General features: G+C 30.9%; 1 protein-coding gene across 4 annotated transcripts in view; it reads right to left on the reverse strand.

The window, feature by feature from the left end:
• Window positions 1–1,808: 1,808 nt before the first annotated feature.
• Window positions 1,809–23,871, reverse strand: part of LOC115891520 (dual specificity tyrosine-phosphorylation-regulated kinase 2) — a 167,652-nt gene continuing 145,589 nt past the window's right edge. For all 4 annotated transcript variants that reach the window (XM_030911997.1, XM_030911999.1, XM_030911998.1 and 1 more), the window contains 5 exons: window positions 15,271–15,548; window positions 9,165–9,303; window positions 5,623–5,938; window positions 3,521–3,650; window positions 1,809–2,206 (listed from right to left, as the gene is read on the reverse strand). In XM_030911997.1, coding sequence (XP_030767857.1) covers window positions 1,885–2,206; window positions 3,521–3,650; window positions 5,623–5,938; window positions 9,165–9,303; window positions 15,271–15,548 — 1,185 coding nt within the window. In that variant the 3' untranslated portion in view covers window positions 1,809–1,884. The remainder of the gene's footprint in view (window positions 2,207–3,520; window positions 3,651–5,622; window positions 5,939–9,164; window positions 9,304–15,270; window positions 15,549–23,871) is intronic.

Raw genomic sequence — 23,871 nt, forward strand, 5'->3', positions numbered from 1 at the left:
TATAAAATGGCTGACGCCGTTTTTTTTCGATCATACAGTATATTTCTGTTTGAAGCATTTATGGAGAAAGTACACAGATAGTTTAAATCTAAATGATACCATATACAGGGTAGTCCGAAATGTATTCCGGAAACTTCGGCAGCATATTCTGCAGATAAAAATAAGTCAAAAAGTTCGTATAAATGTATGCCCTAAAATGCTTAGTTTCGGAGATACAGGGTGTAGAAGTTTCATTTTTATTTCGATTTTTTCCAAATAATTTCTGAAATAACGTCGATATTTGGATGAAAATTGGTGTCTGGGAGTTTTTTGACATGAGAAATTTGATTTTGATGTCAATATCACTCCTACTTGCAGAGGGCGCCACCTACATGTATTTTAACTGGTTTGAAGAGTTATAACTTTTCATCCGTACCCGTATAAAACTACTGAGTGAAAAAATGTACATTTTCGTGATTTTTTACGTCAAAAATGTCTCTTGGTAAAAATCGCTACGAGCAACCGTTCTCAAGATATTTAGAATGGAAATAGTAAATACCGTATGATCGAGAAAAAATGGAGTCCAGTTGGCTTGGAAATGACGATCGTTGACATTTCCCATATAATTTTACATATAAAATGACAGCGATCTTCATTTCATAGCCATCGCTGACGCCGTTCTTTTTCGATCATGCGGTACATGACATTATTGACAAAAAAATAAACACGTTGAGTAGGTAATTTTGACTGAAATAATAAATTTGGGGTAATTTTTATTTTTTTTAAATTAATCATAAATTTTTCTGCGAAAAAAAATGATGATGAAACAGATTCTGTAGAACTTTTGATAGAAAAACATTTTAAATTCATGATTTCATTCTGATAACTATTTAGTCAACATGTTTAATTTTTATGTCAATGATGACAGGTATTGATAATTTTGCTTCCAAATATCTCGAGAACCATTACTCGTAGCGATTTTTACCAAGAGACCTTTTTTACGTAAAAAAACGTCGTAAATGTATATTTTTTACTCAGTAGTTTTATACAGGTACGGACGAAAAATTATTAGTCTTCATAGTCTTCAAACCAGTTCAAAAATATGTTGGTGGCGGCCTCTACAAGTAGGAGTCATACTGACATCAAAATTAGATTTCTCATGTGAAAAAACTTCCAGAAACCAATTTTTATCCAAATATTGACGTTACTTCAGAAATTATTTGGAAAAAATCGAAATAAAAATGAAACTTCTACACCCTGTATCTCCGAAACTAAGCATTTTAGGACGTAAATTTATACGATTTTTTTTACTCATTTTTATCTGCAGAATATGCTGCCGAAGTTTCCGGAATACAGTTCGGGCCACCCTGTATATTTTAATATTCGGGGTAATATAGATAAATGCTATAGATGGATAATGCTGGAATTAATGGTAAATTCACGAAGAATAACTTCTAACTAAGATATTTCTGAAGAACAATTTACTAAGGCTGGAAGATTTGGTATGTAAAGAGCTGCAGAATAAACATTTTTAATAGTAATATTTATTATGCGAAAACCGAAATGCAAAGTTGCAAAAAAGACAGAGAATGTAGCCCTTTTAGCTCTTTTCCAACAAATATAAACATATTGCACAAATAAGAAAAATACCACAGACTAACTTATATAGTCTGTCTATTAACCACTTTCAAAAGTGATATTTCTTTACTTGAGCATAATTTTCCTTTAGATCATTTTTTTCAGTGTAGCCTATTAATTCAACTACAATGATTAACAAATCTTACAATTGCATTTTCAAAGGTTACATTGGCAGTATATGAGTCGTTCTATTCTATTGCCAAACCGTTGACTCGTACATCGGAACAAAACTATTTCTTACATCTCCAATATTTTCTCACAAATAAACTACAGTATTGGAGGAAGGAAATTACCCGAATATTTTAAGTTCAAATCCACCGTGTTGCTGGTGGTATCGTGCAATCTGGTGTCGATGATTTTGGCCCTAACTTTATCACTTTTCTGTTGCACTATACATTTGTAATGGGTCCTGGAATGGCTGCTACCGGAAATACTGCTGGATGACGAGTGGCTGTCGTTCGCCACGTTCACCTCAGAGTGACTGTGTCGGAGGTCAGACTTTTGGTTCTGGTGCGAGTGTGACGTGCCGGAAAGGATCCAGGAGTGAGTGAAAGCTTCGCTGGGGGTCATGCGCTTTTTGGGATTCCATCTGGAATACAAAAAAGAATTTGTTAGATCTTGCTTAAAATAGCCAGTTTTTCAGAGGAATAAATAAACCAGAAGAGCTTTAAGAATCTGTTACGCTGTACTACTCGGGTTGCTCTCAGGAGTCGGGTAAAACGGGTGCCTGGGAGAAGGAAATATATACATATTATGGCGCGTTTAGACTTGAGCACGCACGCACTGATCCTCCGCGAATGCTCAAGGTGCGTATTCATTATCCGAACGAATGTTCGCTAGTAGTATGGACGGGGACCGTACAATAGAACCTCACGAGAAGACCGGACGCATTTCTTGGCGAACGCCTTTGATGTACCGACTCGAAACGGATGGTCGAGCGAACGAACGAACGAACGGCCGCATGCGTTCGGTCCCCGTCTAAATATACCGCACTTTCATTCGTTTGTTCGTTCTTTCGGATAATGAATACGCACCTTCAAGTGTAAACGGCTGTGCGCGCACGCTGAATCTGGCTGTGCGCGAGCAGCCGCAAACGTGAGCCGTCTGGTGTCGGTTTTTGATCCGTGCTCAAAGGGATTTTATGTGTGCCCGAACGCTCAATTTGCACCGGCAATTTGTTTTGTCTGCGTTCGTGCGTGCGTGTGTGATTTTTTTCGTTTTCTTTATTAAAATTATGGAGTGGATCAATGAATTTTCGTTATTATTAATTGAAAAATATGGAAAGTTGTCTATATTATGGGATGTTAAATATTCTTTGTATTATTAAAAAATCAAAAAAAAAAATATAACGCATGGCAAAACCTTGTAAATAAAATTAATATTGAATATGTCGATATTAATGAAATTGCTATTCTAAAATTTGTATCTTTTGTTCGTAATTTTTGGTGTTTAAATTTTGTAAATATTCAAAGTCGGGCCTGGTCGTTCTTGTAAAGTTTTTGAACTGATCATAGCCCTCCTCAGACACTAAGTTGTTGCAGTAAATTATATCGATTTCTAAAAATTTGGGTTTGCCACCATTCTTAAAATATTATTTTTTAGGGATATTTAGTGTAATGTTTGTAGGCTTACCTAGTGGAGGTAGTAAAAATATTTAAATGTAGGAATTGTTTGGTTTTACTGTAGGTACCTCCAGAAAATGAGATAAAAATAAACAAAAGGAAAGCCCGCTAAATTTTTTTGATAATACGGTATTATAAAAATTTGATAAAAAGTGAAAAATCTATACTCCGTGTTCTGTCTCCCATCTCTATTTTAATGTTCATTGATGGAATTGGCTAACACAATGCAATTGCTATTTTTTCTTATTGCAGTATTTCTCTTAGATGTTGGTTCAACTTACTCTAAACATTTGGAAATAAAGTCGATGAACAAGCTGTCCGTATACCGTAAGACCATGGCTAAGCTTTTTGATCCAGGTTTCCTCTTGCGGCCTTTGGAATTTGTAATACATCTTGGATTTCCTCGAGAATCTGAAATAAAAGAAAATTCCATGAATATAAAAATAAAATTTGTTTGAGAAAAAAGCAACCGTTTAGTTCTTTAATAACCTTTATACTTGTTTAGTGTTATACTTTTCTTTACTTTTGTACTAAATCCTAATAATCATTATTATATATGAACCAACAAATCCTCAAATCACTATTTTAGCTATGGCAGTGTTTTTGAAATATTCTACATTTATTTTTTGTATCAGGAATAGACCGTATCATCGAAAAAACGGCGTTAAAGACGGCTGAGGAATGATGATCGATAGTAATTTTGAGGAGGTCAAGCCCCAGCCCAGTTGTATATTAGGATCAATTTAAAAACTAAAATTATTTAGAGTTAGAGGTATTTTGATTCGGGTGTGTTTGGTGACGTCACCAATGCCATTTTATCAATTAAAAAAATAGTGGTTTACTTTTTTATTCAAATATAATTTATTCTTTATGATAAATATAAGCATATTAGGTAATAAGTACTCTCAAACGTATGATTAATACATTAAATTTAATATGAATAGGGTAAGCTATAATATTATTGGTTATAGAAAATACTAGCAAAAAGTCTATTGTCTAAAATGTAATAGATATTAAAACAAATTTGGCTTTACATCTCTCTTGGCGTATATATATGATTTTTTTTTAACCGGAATCACTTAAAATGTACTCTCTTAATGAAAATAACAGGGGTGTAGTTACAAAACAATAATTTAATCGTCGTATAGAGGGTGACCCAGGCTTATAAAAAGCTCTAATATTAGGTTTTTGGTGTGTGTGTTCATTTCAATTTTTTACATAATATGAGAGCAATTGTAGCGCATATTTTGAAAATATTTTTGTCAACATACAGGGTGATTCAAACATATTTTTAAAGCAAAGTTGTATATTTTTAAATAGAATATACCTATACTATATATTTTTTTAACTCAGCTGAGTTGCCAGAAAATTTTTAGTCCAAAAATACCATAATGTCATATACTACACCGAGTGGTTTTTGAAATATAATTGTTTTTAAAATAATTTTGCTGCTTAAAATACTACTTTATTGTACAGTATGTCCCCGGATTATCTTTTCAAGAGGAAACACTTTTTTATTATTGACATTTTGAGAAAAATGCATATTCATAATAAATTTTGCGTGTTTGAAAATGGTTAATCCCGTTTATACTTTCCCAAATTTCCATACTGTTTTAGAGAAAATTACAAAAAAATTAAAATATGGTTGATTTTTTCCTAAAGTCCTAAAAATCAAAAGGCGTTTCTATGGTAATAAAATTTCTATTTCACTCTTTGATAGATAGTTATTATTAATTTTAATTAACGTCATATTTTTTGCTGTTGCTAAAGTATCACATTTTTCGATAGCACCCTTTCCGTAGCATTGACTCAAATAAATCGTCGCCTTAATCGGCAAAATGCGTAACTCCACATTTTTCATAAAATGACATTTTTGTGCCATCTGGTAGGAAATATTACAACCCATGACTTGCAGAAATCCGTATATCCAAAATTAAATCGGTTTATTTGGCATTCCATAAGTAGAAAACCTCGTATCTCCTTTCCCGCCAATTTCAATCGGCAAAATCCGTAAATCCGTCTCCAAACCAAACTATATTTTCATGGTTTTTTTAATTTTCTCTAAAACGGTATGGAAATTTGAAAGGGTATAGGTAAACAGGATTAACCATTTTAGAACTAGCAAATTTTTTTTATGAAGAATGCAGTTTTTTTCAAAATGTCAATAATAGAAAGGTTTTTCCTCTTGTAAAGATAATCCGGTGACATATTGTAAAAGTAAAAAAGTCCTATTTTTGAAGCTTTTTCGCATATAAAACTACGATACTTACGTATAGGATAGTTCATTAGAAAAGTATTAGTTTGCAGGATATTTATACCTACTAAAGTTACATTAAATTCTCAATATATGTGGACATCTGAAAAATCAACCAAAAATACCTACCAAAAAATAAACGTCTTCTTGTAGCGACTGCTATGAGATCATCTGGCGGCTGTCCTAAAACTTCCATAAGACAAGCCAACTGTTCCACCTCGTTTTCCCCAGGAAACAGAGGATACCCTGTGTATAGTTCGGCTAAAATACATCCCAGACTCCACATATCTATGGCGGGTCCGTAAGTCAAACCCAAAATGACTTCCGGCGATCTGTAGAATCTCGATTGGATATAGGTGTAGACTCGTTGATTTGAGTAACAGGAACTGCCGAAATCGATAACTTTGATCGAACTGCTGCCTCTCTGTTTAAGTAGAACATTTTCCTGAAAATAATAAAAAAAAATAATATAGAAATCGTACTTTTCAATTTTTTTATGCCAGTGGTTGCGGCACTATCTGCAAATGTAATAATTATACGTGAATAATCTTTTTAATTGGAAGAAATTGGGTAACAATACTAACAATAAGAATTTGGTTTAATAAGCGTAATAATGTAATGTGCTGGCGTAAAACAAGATGTAATAACGCATTGTACGCAATTAATTATGCTACGGTTGTGTTAACATATACTTTTCATTTTTACGTTTAATTGGAAAATTGTTTGGAATAGCATAGCTATAAAACATTTTCTTGGATTTATTATTTAAGAATATCACTGTAACCTTAGGACTTACTGTATTTCTCTAAAGCTACTCTAGTATTTTAGTTTAGATTGCATAGAGTGATTTAAATGTGGCGCCTTCAGCTAATGTCGAGAAAATGATAAAGAAAAAATTAAAGGAAAAGTTAGTTTTTAAAGATGGGACCCAAAATTTTTTAAGGTACATTTTTGGTTCAACTTTCATTTAGCTAAAATCAGTTATGTAAAAAATATGTATTTATTTAGTATTTGGAATCCTTTTCGAATAGTATGTATGTCACAACAATTCTTATGCGGAAAATGCATCCATTTTAAATTTTTCAACTTTAAAATAGCTGAAATCAGTGTTACTTTCGTTTAGCTGAAACCAAGGGTTAGTTGAAATCAGTTATCTCAGAAATATTTCTTTATTTAGTATTTGAAAGCTTTTTTGAATCACAAAAATTTTCTACGGAAATTCATCATTTTCAGTTTTTCAACTTAAGAATTGCTGAAATCAGGGCTACTTTAGTTTAGCTAAAATTACTTATGTAAGAAATATTTGTTTAGTATTATTTAGTATTTGGAAGCTGTTTTAAATAGAAAATCACGAACATTTTTCTTCGGAAATGCATAACTTTCGGTTTTTCCACTTTAGAATAGCGTTAACCAGATACATAAAAACATGTTTCTGTTTTTCATTCTATAGAAATATTTATAAACATAGATGCACAAAAAACTTCTTGCGGAAGTGTGCTATCAATTATTGATAAAATATTGTAAATTATAGCAAGATTTGGAAATTACTCGGCAAGCGCGTTTAGCTTAGAGTGTGTTTTGATTGCTTTGATTTGGTTTGGTTTGGTTTGTTGATTTGTTTGTGTTTATTTTCGTTTTTTCTCGGTACGGTATTTATATCTAAATCACAGTATCTACTAGGTTAAGTTCATATCTACACAAGAAAATTATTTAGAATTATTAAAAGCAGGAACATGTTTTTATGGAACTGATTTCAATTATTCTAAAGTGTCAGGTATTATATGTCGGAAAAAAGAGAATGATGCATTTCCGCAGATAAATTTTTATGATTTTGTGTTTGGGGAGGCTTCTATATACTGGATGTTTTGTTGTTTTTTTATAAGTGATTTCAGCGAAAAAAAAGTTCACTCGTTCAATTTTACGTAAATCAGTTAATAAAACAAATATTTTTCCATTTGATAAGTCCTTTATGACACATAAAATATAATTGAAAGCCATTTTTAAGGTACAACTTAAGGCCTTTTTTATCAGGTGTTATAAATTCCCTATCATCTGAATGTCCCAATACTGATTTTAGGAATCGTATTATCCAAGTCAGCCACTATTTTTAAATGGCACAATTTCAACTAAAATACACACAGCTGGATTGATAATTACGGATGCGATTATTGTACACGACTTCTCTCTGTTTGCTGTAGCTTTAATTTTGAATTTAAACTAGGCCAATAATTAAGGGTTAATCTATGACTAACAAGTATATTCTCGTCGCTAGTTAAATTAAAGAATGTCTATGTCGTAGGCATAAAGCAAATTTAGGCAAACACTCTTTTGCCTGGATATTTGGTAAGTGCCATGGAAAATGTCTGAATTTAATTTTTTGAAAAAAGTTTGGTTGACTTTTTTCTAGTTAACTTGCGGTCCCTTCTTAACGACATTAGCCAGGAGATGACAAATAAAATAATTTTACCTAAACTAGATGCCCTCAGAAGTTAAAATACTGTGGATACAAAAGGAGACTTAATAACTTTATTAAGAATATTTCAGTTTGGGGTTGGAACCTTTGATGTTACAACAGCAAAATATAAACACGAATTCACCACAATACACCAAAACACTTAACATTGGACGCGCGTTTCGCTAATCATGTTAGCATTATCAGCAAATGATTAAAGCTAATAGTACGAGAGCTAGCAACGTCGGAAAAACAAGTATTTTAAGACGTCTGACTCTTTGATATATCTTTTACTATGCCCTCTAGAACAGCATGCGGCCCGTCTGGCTGCCGGTAAACGTTGCGTTCCCTGCTGCGCATTGAAAGAAGATCCTATATTTTTATTACTCCTTTAAATTCTAGTATTGAATATAAATCGAACATGTCTCCATAACGCAGTGCGTAGAGTTTCGGACCCACGAACCGATGATTCAGAGTTCGAATCCGGTTCAGGGCAAAGACTTTTTTATTTTATTTTCGTTTATATTCTGATAGTAAAGTATTAAATATTTGTTTTTTTAACCACCAGAATTATTTAATACTTTACTATCAGAATATAAACAAAAATAAAATAAAAAACTCTTTGTCCTGACCCGGATTCGAACTCTGAAATATCGGTTCGTGGTCGGAAACTCTACGCACTGCGCTATTGAGACATGTTCGATTTATATTCAATACTAGAATTTATAGGACAAATTAATAAAAAATATAGGATCTTCTTCCGATGCGCAGTAGTGAAGGCAACGGGTATCGGCAGCCAGACGGGCCGCATGCTGTTCCAGAGAGCATAGTAAAAGATATATCAAAGAGCTAGACGTCTTAAAATACTTTCTCGAAAACGTTGCTAGCTCTTAGACTATAAGTTTTAATAAAAATGTTTATACCTCTAATAATAAGTTTTAATCATCTACTGATGATGCTAACATGGTTAGCGAAACGCGCATCTAGTGTTAAAAGTAAATTATTTTGGTAGTGTTGATAGTTTTGTAGTGAATTGGTGTTTTTATTTTGCTTCGTTAAGAATGCCTTTTTTACCGTTAACCGCCAATTCGTATGTAAATAGGGTTATTTCATAACATTCCACTCTAACTTTATTACTCGACGAAAACTAAACTGGCTATATTGCAATACCCTAGGTCCATAAATAAATACATATTTAATAGCCTAATAACTAACTTACCGGCTTGAGATCGCAGTGGATAATATTCTCCCTGTGCAGTAGCCTGAGGCACTTCAGCAGGGAGTTGGCGAACCTTCTAATCAGGTTCAAGCTGAAACCCTGGTAGTTGTTTTTCTTAATCAGCTCGTAGAGGTTCAGACTGTAACAAAAATATATCATGTACGTTCACAATATTACTTTACTTATATATTATATCAAAAATTAAAACAATATATTGGTTTTTGTTGGTGGTATGTTTATTTTTAAGTTAAAATATTAGTAAATAATTAGCAATATTTGAATTAAAACATCGAGATTATTCCGGATTATAATGCATCTGAGATAGATTCCATTTAAGACCAGATTAAGAGTTAAGTGTAGCATCTGATGAGATATTGCAATAATAGAGCTATCAAAGTCTTAAGATTGTTTAAACAATTACACGTTACTAAATTAATTTAGGCTCAATCTTTAAGCTTCATTGCGAACCGTGGAATTAGTGGAATAATTTAGTGGTTTCAATTAGCGTATAAGTTTGTTTCTCTGATTTGAATGTAAGCATTCAGAACGTCAAAATTAGTGGTAAGCATTTTCAGTTAGTGGAAAAAGTTAACAAACTCTTAACTTTTTCACTAATTACGCTTCAAAATTTGCGACGAATGTCATTTTGGCTTTTGATTGTCATCCGTCAAGAGAAAATGTGGTTAGAAATCAAAAGTTTATTTTTTTATAAACTAAAAAATATTCGGCTTTCTCTGTGGATACAACTGACTACCGCAAGCAAGGATAATCTATTAATTGTAATTCCGCTTTTTAAAAATTGTGAATGATCGTAAACTAAAAAGTATAAAGTGTAATTGAAAGGGATGATGGATAGGATCATTCACAATGTCTAAAAACCACAATTAAAATTAATAGCATATCCTAGCAACAGCTTGCGGTCGTCTGTTGTGTCCATAGAGAAAGCATAATATTTCACTTAAAAAACAATAAATTTTTGATTTCTAACCAAATTTTTTCTTGACAATGGCGTTCTTCGCAAAAAGGCTAAAATGACATTCCTCGCAAATTTTTATGTATAATTAGTGGAAAAGTCAAAAGTTTGTTAACTTTTTGTACTAATTGAAAATTAATACCACTAATTATGACGTTCTGAATGCTTACATTAAAAATAGGTGAACAAACTTCTACGCTAATTGAAACCACTAATTTATTCCACTAATTGCGAGGTTCTGAATGAAGCTTTAAGCTTTAAATTTCATCAAATTTTTAATAAGCCTAAAATTTATTATAAATAGCTTATGCTTATAAACCGGAAAGACGAAAACTATTTCACTACCACATTTAAAACATTATTAACTTTTGAAATCTTAGTTTATAAGTATCTCTTGGATCTTCAATATTCACAGCCATATTTATCGACATTTTTTACTCCAAGACGAAACTAATAATTATGATTTTATTTCTGAATAATGTTGGATTATTGATAATTTGATTTTTTAATAGATACTTATATAAAAATCCAATGAAATATCTTACCAGTATTGTAGACATTTAATCTTTATTTATTTTTTATCAAACAGGCCAACCCCCTTTCTAGTACGTATACTTCAAACTTTTATATTAAATTGTCTTATTAATGATAGTATAGTCTGATAAATACTACATGGATAATCATACAGTAACAGTAGTAAAGGTGGCGTTGCAATTGGTATCGGCCTTTTTAGATTCGAATAGGATATTTTAATAGAGAAATAGTTCAAAATTGTTGTATGCAAGTACAATGTTTGTGCTAAAAAATAAAACAAATTAGAATTGAAATTTTAAGTATTATACCGGATGTCTCTCAAAAGTGGTTCACCCCTATAACTTTTTTATTTTTTCAGATAAAAAACGAGATTTGGTATGTTAGTAGGTATATAACCTAATTTTGGATTGACGAATTCAATTTTTTTCAGCCACTTCCTGTTTCGCCGAAAATGACTACAACTTTTGATTTTTAAATAGCATCCTTGGTAATTTGTTACTTTATTCTATTAAAAATGACACTCTGAAATAATGACGTATCATATGTCAACTTTTAACATTTTCGCTTAAAACAAAATTGTATTTTAAATTTCAATCTAGAGTGCCATCATAGCTGTGTTAAAAACACTAATTTTCAATCAAGGAGCCTTGGAAAAATATATTTGATCGTCTAATGTTTTTAGTGTCTTGTCCTGACCAATTAAAAGATGCCCAAATTGTATTTTTAATCATATCTCAATTGTTTTCCAATGGAACAAGGGTGGCTCATTAGCATGTTTGAAAAAAAAAACATTTTTTACGAATAATTTGGTACCACTTTGGTATTTCGAGTCAAATTGTCGTTATGAATCGCAGAATGCAATTTCAAATAAATCATATTCGAAAATGTCAAAATTGACATATTATATGTCATTCTATTTAGAGAGCCATTTTCTATCGAATAAAGTAACAAAATACCGAAGGTGCCATTTAAAAATCAATAGTTGTAGTAATTTCCGGTAAAACAAGAAGTGACTGAAAACAATTGGATACGTAAATTAATCCTAATTTATGTCATATGCTAACATACCAAATCTTGATTTTTTATCTAAAAAAATAAAAAAGTTATAGGGTTGTGCTTTTGAGAGCCACTTTTGAGACGCACCCGGTATATTGTCATAAGTAATCTTTAATTATAATTGATTTATTTGAAAATGATAGATTAATGGTTAATAAGTTATCGGTTACACACAGAAGAATTAAAAAGAAAACAGAAATCTATCATGACAAAAAAACTGTCCATTCATTTTATACCATTATATTTCCAGAGAATTCCACATTTCTTGGGAATACAATTTTCAAGCTCTATTTTCCAGACGATGGCTTTACCATCCCAGGCGAGTTTCAAAGTTCATAACAACTAACGTTTGATTGAATTTTCGAAAGTTCAAACTGGATACAAGAAATTGAAGGGTTATTGGTTGATTTTATGGTTGTGTACTCGATGTGAAATTTTATGAAAATGGCTTTTCGTGACTTTCGAGAAAAATTGTAGAATTTAAAAGGGATAAAAATGTTCTCTTGCTGATGACAACTCTAAATAGTCTTCATTTTTACAAACTATGTTAAATGGACTTTACTATTCAGGTCTTATTATTTTATTTGATATGATTTGGAAGTATTTTTTTGTATTTTCATTAATAGCCAATAACTTTTCAGGATTTTTATTCTGCATATTGAATTCTTTTAGTACCTTATGATGTAAAATAGTTGATGAAATTATAGCAATTTGAAAGGATATAATTATTGAAAGACGAACCTCTTAACGCATATTCATTTTAATAATACCAAGTTTTATTGACAGGTTAGCAAATATATAATAAGTTTTCTAGAATCATATTAGCATAAAGTTAAGAACATAATTAATAATAAACGAATATCTTTATTACACGAAAACAGATCAAAGAAGTAACTAGATTATTTCAAAGAAGTTTAAAGTAAGAACTTGGTACTTTACTTTGCATACAATAGAGTCGTTTATTTTTCTTTTTGAATCTTTAGACAAATATGGAAAGATATAATTTTTACTAAGAATATCTATCTGTTCATTACTGGTATTTGTATATGGATCTTTGCAAAAATTCTTAAAAGGGACCGTTGATAATAAAACTATTAAGTAGAAAAATGTAATATCTAATGTGTTGTTTATATTTCCAAGTATTCCAGAAACTTTAGTAGTATTAGGTGTATTATAAAGCATAACTAATTATTATTATTAAACTATTTTCGTTTGGACTAAAAAATAGTACTACTATACCCCAAATAAAAACTTTCACAAATATTTTTATCCATACATTTAGAAAATAATTGATCAAAATAAAGTTGGAAAAAAAAGAAATTTTAAATTTGAAAATCAAAAAAAATATATATTTATTTTAAAAAAAAAATGAGAGCCACCGGATTTTCTCTGTATTTAATATCCCTCTTAGTGCAGTAACCATTGAGTAAAGCCGTAACCATGGTAATATCAAAGATTAAGAAATTATACCGTGAGAAAATTTGCGGTGAACAGGAAGTTCTAAAAAGTTTTCTAAAATATACAGGGAAATTTAAAAGAAAATGCACAACATTCAATTCATTCATCCATTCATTTTGAACATCTTTTTTTGCGAAAGACACCTCATAGACGTGTTCCTGGGGTGGTAGAAATATACCACTCTTAAAAATATTTGCACTTATTTAAGACTCACCCCGTATATTTAGTCTAGCTACATGAGATATACGAATCAACGATATTATCAACAGATTATTTTATCGTTATGTAAAGCTATGGATTTTTACAGATGTATGAATTCTGTAACTGACTTGTGCATTCAAAGTTCCAAATACCATGAATGCTATCGCTTCGTGATGATAAACAGAATTCTACAAGACACGTAGTTTCATTTTGTGTAGCCTTAAGATATTGTATATCTGATCTACAATCTAACACAAATACTGAATGCTTTCATTATCATGTACAGAGATTCAGTATTACTTTTTGCTATAAAATTACAAAAATCTAATACAAAATTACAAATTATTCGTACAACACGTATCTTAAAATATGGAAATGGGGTTATTTGTTAATTTAATCAATTTTATGGGTTTCTTTTTTACTTGCACAATTCCTACTATAATTAAACCATGTTCAATTGTTTCAAGTAATAAATCAATTTTAAATAGACTAATAATTTCAATCACAATAAACAACTAATAACAAATAACGAATAGAATCCACATAAAAAAAATCTCTTAATACGACTATGATACGGGTTAACCTACTTAAAAATATTATCGTTACCGTCAAAGTACGTTTGTATAAGTCAACCCAATCGCTAAAAAAATATATTGTGCAAATATCGCTTTCTTATTTTAGATTTTTAGGTCAGATTAAACGAAATAAAATTAGGTCGGTCTAATCTTTACGTTTACAGCGTTCTATGATGATGGACTGTCTTCTAAAAGAATATTGATAGAAACATCCATTATGTGTTGTTGATCTTTATACAGTGATGTAAATGGGGGTGCCATGTAGTATTAACAATGGTTTACATGGCTTTAACATTAAGACCAAATGCCTGTTAAAAAAAACTAACATCAATTGTTAAAAATTGATATTTTTAAAGTCTCTCTATACAGGGCATCAAAACAGTAGTTTATCTAACGGTGAGTGATTCTACTAAAAAAACGAAAGTGCTATTAAAAACGGCAAAGAGAAAATATGTTTCTTTTATCGAAATCTACCAGCCCTGAAAATATTTGCACTTATTTAAGATTCACCCTGTATAATAGATAACTTATTGTTTTATTATTTAAACCCAATTATTATGCACCAGTTTAAATTTTAAATATATAATATATCTAACATATAAATTATATTACAATAAATAATTAATCGAATAATTTTTTAAACATGTTAATTCGAGAACCAATTATAATTTCTAAATTTAACAACGTATCAGAAAGGCTGTATAATTGTCAATTAGAGATTTCCGTTCAAGATTTTTTAAAACAACGGTATTAATCTTAATACTTTATAAAAGTTTTAATTGTTTATTACATATATTATTATTTAAAACGTAGTACAGATATTTTTCAGTTAATTAAAATGTCATTGTGTTTGGAGTCATTAAAAAACATGGCAGACAAAGAACGGTTTCTTGTAGAGAGAATATTAATATGTATTTCCTGTTGTAGACAATGGGAAGCATCTTACGTGACGACATGTTAAAATACCATTTCAGTTTTAATTTTATATTGTGGTATTTTATTTTTAAGTCTTTCTTTGTAAGGCTATATGCATATAAGATTAAATATTTTATCAAAATGTCTGATATACATATTATCATTTTTATGTTTCTCTTTCACAGAATCATTTAGTCATAATAATTGCTCGCTTGTATCATAGATAACTTTAATAATATAGTTATTATTGAGTGTGTGTCACCTTATTAAACTAAAAAAAAATACTGTATAAAAATGTATATAAGAGATGTTTCCTTTGTCGAGACTATGAGCTTTGAAAATATTTGCACTTATTTAAGACACACTCTATATAATTAAATATAACTTTTCTTACCTTAATAGTTCAAAACTGATGCACAGATGATTTCTAAAATAAAAATACTCCAACATATGAATTACGTTGTGGTTACTGTCTTTGTCTTTCTTCCTTAAGTGATCTAGAATCCTCACTTCCACCAAAGCCTGATGATGGAACCTCTTTTTGTTCCTTATAATTTTTATTGCTACGTGCTTGTTGGTCATGTGATCTAGTGCTCTGATGACTTGTCCAAAGCTCCCTTTGCCAATTACTTCTAGTATTTCGTAGCGGTAGTATATATGATCATGCAGCACCTGGAATTAAAAGAAAATTATATAAATATGGATTGTTCATAATACAAAATGAAATGAGCTCCAGATGCAGTATTGTAGAGGTATACCCTGTTGGCAAGCGAAACCTTGGGTCGGCGTTTACATGTATACTGTTTGACCAGCGGATCTGAAGCTACGGAAGGAATGCGAGAAAAAAAAATCGATATTGCCACGTTTATCTATAAAATTGCAAAATTGCCAGACACGAACTATAAATTTAATATATTTTTATTATATATAAAGTGTTTAGCATATATTCTGACGTATATTATTAAGGAATTTTAACGTAGTTCATATTGTTCGATATGTTTTATTTAATTTATTAACTTATTTCTTTCATTCTGTATAATCTGCTTATTATGAAAGTTGAAGATTTTTCAACGATATCATTAGCAAACCGGCATCGCCGCGCATGGCCGCCTATTCGTCGAACATGATTGGCCAGAGTACGTCACAGGATTTGTTACAACGCGGTTGCCATGGCTTTTACGCCTTTCCTATTCGCTTGCTTTATCCCCAACGTCACGGTCTCTTCTGAAAAGAGTAGGAATATTGAATACTATTGATATATCCAGTGGCGGTGTAATTTTTTTGATCATTATTACTTTATTTCATTATTTTATACCGGTTATTCTAAACTTTGTTCCTATATTTTTCGTATATTTGATAGTTAAGTTGTGTTTTATTATTTTGTTATCTTGTTATAATGTTTTTCGTTCGTAGTTTTTAATTATTAATATCAAGTTTGATCGTATATTTGTGTTTTAAAATGAATAAATTTGTTAAGGGTAAGACGCTACATAGTCAGACAAGAGAAATAATAGCTAATTTATATAGGTAAGTTAATAATAACGTGGATGAAATCTCATTTGGTTTATTTCCTTGTGTTCATAATAGGGTTTGCGATGAAGAAGCTACAGAGAGTTCGCTTTAGTTGCCGCTTAAACGTAAACTTGAGCGGATATTTTTTTATACCGGAGTTATCGGCTATAAAAAAATTCACACAGAAGATAAAAAAAGGCTGAAAACTAACCCCGATAAAATGATATCCAGCTCTGGAAAGAAACGACCACGTGAGACTGCTGTCGAAAAGCTCGACGACTTTTTCGAAGTGGTCAGGAATTTGATAAATAGATTTTATCTCGAATTCAAACTCGTCCCCACAATTAGAAAGCTTTTGCAAAAATTGCAGGAAGAATCGAATTTTCCTTTTGCAGGGAAGCGCTTAGAGGGTTATTAAAATCAAATGAATTTTTTTGGCGTAAATGTCAAAATAACAGATAAATATTAATGGAGCGGCCCATTATATTGTAGAGAGAGATATAAATATATACGCGAAATTCGAAAATATAGCCAAGTATTATCTATTTGGATGAAACATATGGGTAGACAATGACCTAACCTTTAAAAACTGCTGGCGGAGCGATACCATATCTGGTGTAATAGGCAATATTGGATCTACTGGTGAGTAAAATTATGTTTTGTTTGCGCTTCCAAAGTTAACTATTTTCAAGATTTTTTTGCTGGAAATAGTTATATCTAAAATTATGTATTATAGAAAAAAATATAGTTAGTACAGATATATAAATAAATATACCTCAAGACTCAGTCTTGATCATCTGCTGATGGCAGACATGGTTAGCGAAACATGCGTCCAGTGTAAAATTAAAAGTGTTTTGGTGTATTGTACTGATTTAGTGTTTTATTTTGCTGTGTAACACCAAAGGTTCCAACCCCCAGCTGTAATTATTTCTTCTATTATATTAACAACACAATAATAAAATGATTCAAAATATTTAAGGGAGCTTTAATAAAAGCTTTTAGTGTTTATCTGCTAACTCAACAGTAACGATTCAAACAGCATAAAGTTTTTTGAAAAAAATTATTAATCTGAGTATTATATTTATGATACACATTATTTTCATATAACACCGTACGCCCATGCCTATTTTATGAATGAAATTGGGCGTGTTTTGTTTACAACTGCATTCCCCTGCCGATACCCCGTAGCTACAGATCCGTTGGTCACACTTTTATAGGAGTGAATCGATATGGCAATCTAGTAAGTTGGAGAGAGCAAAAATACGAAGTATTTATTACATAACCACTTAACCTGACGCTAGATTCCGTGCTCTTGGGAAAATTCTTGCCTTCTGCTTCTGTCTTTATTCAGTACATCTTATTTTGCTAAGCGTGTTGACCATACCCTTCGGACACACAAAAATCGGCACCCAAGAGCAGAAATGCCAGCCCTAGTATATTTGATATCAATTAAACTTTTAGTTACGTAATCGAGGGCGCAATTTTTAAATCCATTGTTGCCAATCATGGATATATTCGGCGCCGGGCCTACTAACTGGAATTTATTTTTCACGCTGGGGATTCAAGTGGTAGCTCTGCTATAAAAAAATGTCAAGTTGAAACATATAGGTATTTATTTATTTCCTGTCATTGTCATTCGTTTTGACACTTTAGTTTAGTATAATGAGTTTTTGGTTTAAATAAATAGTGTTGTGATACTTTAAGCTTAAAAATGTTTACTAGCAGACCTTGCAGTCAAACATTGTTCTCTTCAGAATCTCTTGTTAAGCCTAAACAAGATGATATAAGCTTATAATATTAATTCAGTAAGGAACAAAAGAACCAAACACTATTTTTGAATATTTTTCAATATGTATTATATTCTTCTGATTGAATTTGTAAATTAAATTTATGCATAATTGAAAACCTTTGTTTATTTAACATCACGTTTTAACAGCGGGGTGTATTTAATTCACAACAATATTTTTGTTATTCTGTCATATAAAGTTGTCGGGTTTTCTAAACCTCTGACAGCGGTTGAAATTATTGTTTTAGGTTGTTCATTCATTCGCAGTTCAATATTCTGGGCATATTTTAACCCTTGTCAACTCTATCTGCTTTACCTACCTCAGCCCATAACTAATTTGGAAAATATTGTAAAAATAAATGTCGCCAATAACTTGTTTTATCTTTTATACGCTTTATAAGAACATTAAAAATATACCAGAAAAAGAAATTAGGAATATATTCAGAAAAAAAAATCATATTATGTCTGCATAATGATCCTGAAAATACTCATTTTATCTCCTTTTTAGTACTAGTTTAATATATATTTTTGTGTTTTTAAGCTCGTTTAGGTTTTGGTTAGGTACCATAATATACAGGGTCGCTGATATGTATGGGAACGGTCTATTATTAGGTAAAATATAAAAGGTACCGCAAAAAGTTAAATATAAAAGTTATAGAGTTTTTAAATATCTATTAGCGGGTAATACATTTAAGTATACAGGGTCGGTCATAAAGTCGTGGTACATCAAAGTTTCGTTTTTAAATGGTAATGTATATTATGTATACACCCTGTATATGTATATACCCTGTATATTATTGCATGTTTCGGTTCTTCCTTCACTTCTAAGCAAAAATCGCATACAATGTACCTCAAACCAACCGTTTCCGAGTTATTGACGTGTTTTGACTTTAAATATCACTTAAATAATTCGATTTAATTAATTTCAATGTGTCCGATTTCATTTAACGATGCCATTCTGTGGAAACTGTGATACTTAGTAATATTTGACGTTAATTTTCAAGTTAGCATTTATAGATGTATAAAATGAGATTATATCAAGTCTGGAAATTGCAAAATTTTTGTTTAACATTTCAAAATCAAAACTTCATAATTCGGAAATTGTTGAATTTATGCAGGTACATTATGTGTATTATGATTTATAATGATGGCAAATAGAAGACTAAGAGCAAGACTCTTGCTAGTCTTTTTATGGTATACTTTCAGGTAAATCGGAAAGAACAGGAAGTAAAGTTCAGACTTGATCATAAAACCAAACTTTTAATGCCATTATAAATCATCATTATCATGATTCTCATCTTATTCAACCATTTCCAATTATGGTGTAGTCTCCCGCATATATTTAGATACTCTCATTGTAGATGGGCTCATTGTTGTCTATTGTTCTCTATCGGGCCCAAGTTATCACTGCTATTTCTTAATATCATGCCCAATCTCAGGTTTGGTCTTCTTCTAGGTCTCTTAATTCCTCGCCGGTACCATCACTTGAGGGATTTATGACATCTATTACCTGAGTCTTTTGTCTTATCCATGCACTCTATTCTTTTACGGTCTTTCTTGTTATTTTCAGCATATTTCGTTCCATTGCGCGTTGTGCGACCTGCAGTTCGGTTTGCCTGTTAGGTCGGTTTCGCATGCATAGGTCATGACTGGTAGTACACATTGGTCGAATGTTTTCTTCTTTAGATAAAGTTCATTCATACTGAACAAACTATAAAGTCAGTTAGCTTATTTTTATCGATTTTAATTTATTAGAAAATAAAAGCAAGTTCGCATAATGGCAACTTTCATGTACCAAAGAGATACCAAAAAAATCTGCTAAAATTCTAATTCTTTAAATACAAATTTTTAAAAATGTATCAGTGTTGAAAAATATATAATTTACTTCTGCTGTCATTTTTGTAGAGCAGAATTATTTTAATTAGAATAAAATACGAGAAAAGCATTTAAAAAAATCGGTTTATAATATCCTTAATTTAAAACACTAAGATTTTTATCTAAATTTGATCTTACGCAGCTTTTAATGAATGGGACTATGGGACGCAGTCAAAAAAATAAACATATTTTTTTAGAAATTACACAAAATATTTAAATTTTATTTTTATGTAGAGATTTACAAAATATACAGGGTGGTCCGAACTGTATTCCGAAAACTTTGGCCCCAGCGTATTCTGCAGATAAAATACTTAGTTTCGGAGATACAAGATGTAGAAGTTTCAATTTTATTTCGATTTTTTCCAAATAATTTCTGTAAATTTTCCAAGTAATTTGTGTAACGTGAATATTCGCATGGAAATTGGTGTCTGGGCGTTTTTTGACATGAGAAATTTGATTTTGATGTCAACATGATTCCTGTACCTGTATAAAACTACTGAGTGAAAAAATACACATTTCCGTGATTTTTTAACGTAAAAAATGTCTCTTAGTAAAAATCGCTACGAACAACCGTTCTCAAGATATTTAGAATCGAAATAGTCAATACATGAATGTCATTATTGACAAAAAATAAACATGTTGAGTAAATAGTTATTTGAATGAAATTATAAATTTGGGAACTTTTTATTTTTTAAAATTAATCATAAATTTTTCTTCTCGAAAAAATGATGATAAAACAGTTTCTGTTGAAGTTTGGGCACAAAAACTTTTCAAATTTGTGATTTCGGTCTAATAACTTGTTTGTAACATGTTTAATTATGTCAATGATGACCGGCATTGATAATTTAGATTTCAAATATCTCGAGAACTATTACTCGTATCGATTTTTACCAAGAAACCTTTTTTACGTAAAAAACGTCGTAAATGTGTATTTTTACTTAGTAGTTTTATACAGTTACGGACGAAAAGTTATTACTCTCCAAACCAGTTAAAAAATATGTAAGTGGCTACACTACACTACTATTGACATCAAAATCAAACTTATCATGTCAAAAAACTTCCAGACAGCAATTTTCATCCAAATATTGACGTTACTTCAGAAATCATTTGAAAAATATCGAAATAAAAATGCAACTTCTACACCCTGTATCTCTGAAACTAAGCATTTTAGGACATACTTTTATACGAACTTTTTTAATTATTTTTATCTGCATCAGAATATGCCGTCGAATAATAATACAGTTCGGACCACCCTGTATAAATACTTTATAATCATTTTTGAATTTTTGATAGAGCCAGATAAGAAGAGAAACAGGATACTTCCAACTCTTTTAATGACGCATTAACCGAGCTTTTTCCTGATCATTTCCCTACGTACATACCATTAATTCGTTATTAGCACGCGATGTTCATTACGGACGCTAATTTAATCGAAAGCCATCAAGCTAATAAACTTCTTAGGACCTATTACATAAATTTTCGTAAAGCTTGTAAATCGAGCAACCGAGGAATATTCTACGAAGAGCCGAGGGGGGGGGGGCAAATTTACCATCGCAGCGACTTTATTCTAGTTTTCAGTTTTAATTATGTCAGAATACAATCGCCGAACGATGGGGTGGGGGTAGGAAAGTTCATTTAGTTCGGAGGATAAACGGAATTTATTAATTTACGTTGGCCAAACTGACTGGAAGCGCAAATAAGGCCGGCGCTAATTACTTTTCGAATAATTTATTTCTGCCGAGGGAAATCTTGGCATGCATTTTTCCATTTGCTGTTTGTTTATTTTTAGCGTTGAGGAAAAACCTCTCATTTTTGGTATAAATTATGAAAAATGGGATAAATGGAAAGCGTCATTTAAAATTTCTCAGCAGAGGTTTTGAAACAAAGAAGTTGGGATTCAAGAAATACATTTAGAGCCTTCTAGATTATACAGGGTGAGTCTTGAATAAGTGCAAATATTTATAGGGGTAGTATATTTTGACCCCTGAAACACGATTATGAGGATTTTTTCGCGAAAAAAAAATTCAAAATTTGGAATTTTTTGAAAAAAAATTGGATTTTTTTTAGTTTTTAGTTAAAAAACATAATTTCTTGATAATATAAAACATAGGTAGGAATTTAAATTTACAGGAAAGAAAAATCAGAAAAGATCCGATGGTTCTCAAAATTTAAACAATAAATCGTTTTTTTTGGAAATTTTTGAAGTAAAACAACTCGGTTATTTTCGACTCTAAAGAGAAAATATGTTTCTTTTATCGAGATCTACGAACCCTGAAAATATTTGCACTTATTTAAGACTCACCCTGTATATTATTCATACATAAGATTATATATGGTATAGGGATCGAAAAAAAACGCGTCAAAGACTGCTGGACTGCTGAATGACAATCGATAATAATTTTGGCGACGTCAACTATAGTAAGTGATTTAATTTGTTATTAAAAAACACCTAACCAACTACTATTTTCTGGGTAAATTTTTACTAAAAGAGAACAATCTAGATTCAAAATACCAGTTTTCTGAAATAAAAAATTGCGTTCTGTCCAAAAGATATCACTCTGACGAAATTGAAAGTGTTTTAAATATTTATTTACTTAGAACGTGTTAGGTTTAATAATTTGGTGAAAACACGCCATTTTCTACTAATAGATCTTCCAATAAATAGCTGTTTAGTACTTGGTAATGACTTCAGATTTTCCGATTTCTCTTAGATGAAAACGTAAGTAAATATCTTTTTACATGCATTGCATAAATATTGAAGTAATTTTTTCTCCAGCACTCCTCCTTTAAGCCATAATTGAAATATATAGCTGTACAATATGACCGAAAAAAGACGTAACGTAGCCATATGGAAAAACTGATCGCAGACACCATCATTGATATTTTAATGGCCACTGTGTCTTATAAGTAAACTAATACTGCTGATTGTTTAAATTTGCAGAAGCGTCAGTTAAAAAAATAAATTATCTAAAAATAATTCGTATTTTTAAATAATCAATGTCAGTCAAGAGTCAATTAAAATTATACAATAAGTATTGATCAATGACTATAGTGCATTAACTATTTTTTCCATCTTCATGCTAATTATTGACAAGTGAACTACTGCTCATTGTTCTAATTTGCGGAAGCCCAGGTTGTAAAAAAAGACAATGAAGTGTACTTTGTACAATTGCTTATTCAAACCAGAAACGCTTTGAGCTTCTCATTTTTTAAAAAGGACCTTTGTTGTTGTTCTCCTTTCCAGAGAAAATATTTACGAACTAAATAACGAAGATCGGAAACGCAAGTAGGTAAACAAACGAGCGCCGGTTTGTTTACGAGGAGTAGAATAAACAAATGATGTAGTGTACGATGAAGAGTATAAATTAGCTACATACTTTTTGGCATGTTTGTCGTTAATCACTAACCAATTCGGATAATCTGTTAGTTTAGATTAATTAAATTATAACGTTTATAATCTTAATTTTTGCCATATGAAGATTTGCACAATATTCTTACAACACCTACATAAACAGAAATATTTAAATCAGAAATCACAACAATTGCTTAAATGCTTTAATTTCGGTTTACTTAATAATGTTAGTCAATTTTGTGATCAAATAAAGACACACAGAGAAATTTGTTTCCGTGCATTTTTAATTTAATCTTTTTAGACTTATTTTACTATCGTTACCTACTTCTTTCCTTTATTAGATAATTTGTTCATAAGTCATAGTTGTGCTCTTCATCAAAACGGCTCATTAATAACGACGATATTGGATAAGTAATTAATGGATAAAAATAATGGCGCTCAATGGAACGAAATATGCCTGGGAATAACCA

Source organism: Sitophilus oryzae, unplaced genomic scaffold (genome assembly GCF_002938485.1).
Source record: "Sitophilus oryzae breed Bouriz unplaced genomic scaffold, Soryzae_2.0 scaffold_1184_pilon_pilon, whole genome shotgun sequence".
In the NCBI taxonomy this organism is placed as follows: domain Eukaryota; kingdom Metazoa; phylum Arthropoda; class Insecta; order Coleoptera; family Curculionidae; genus Sitophilus; species Sitophilus oryzae.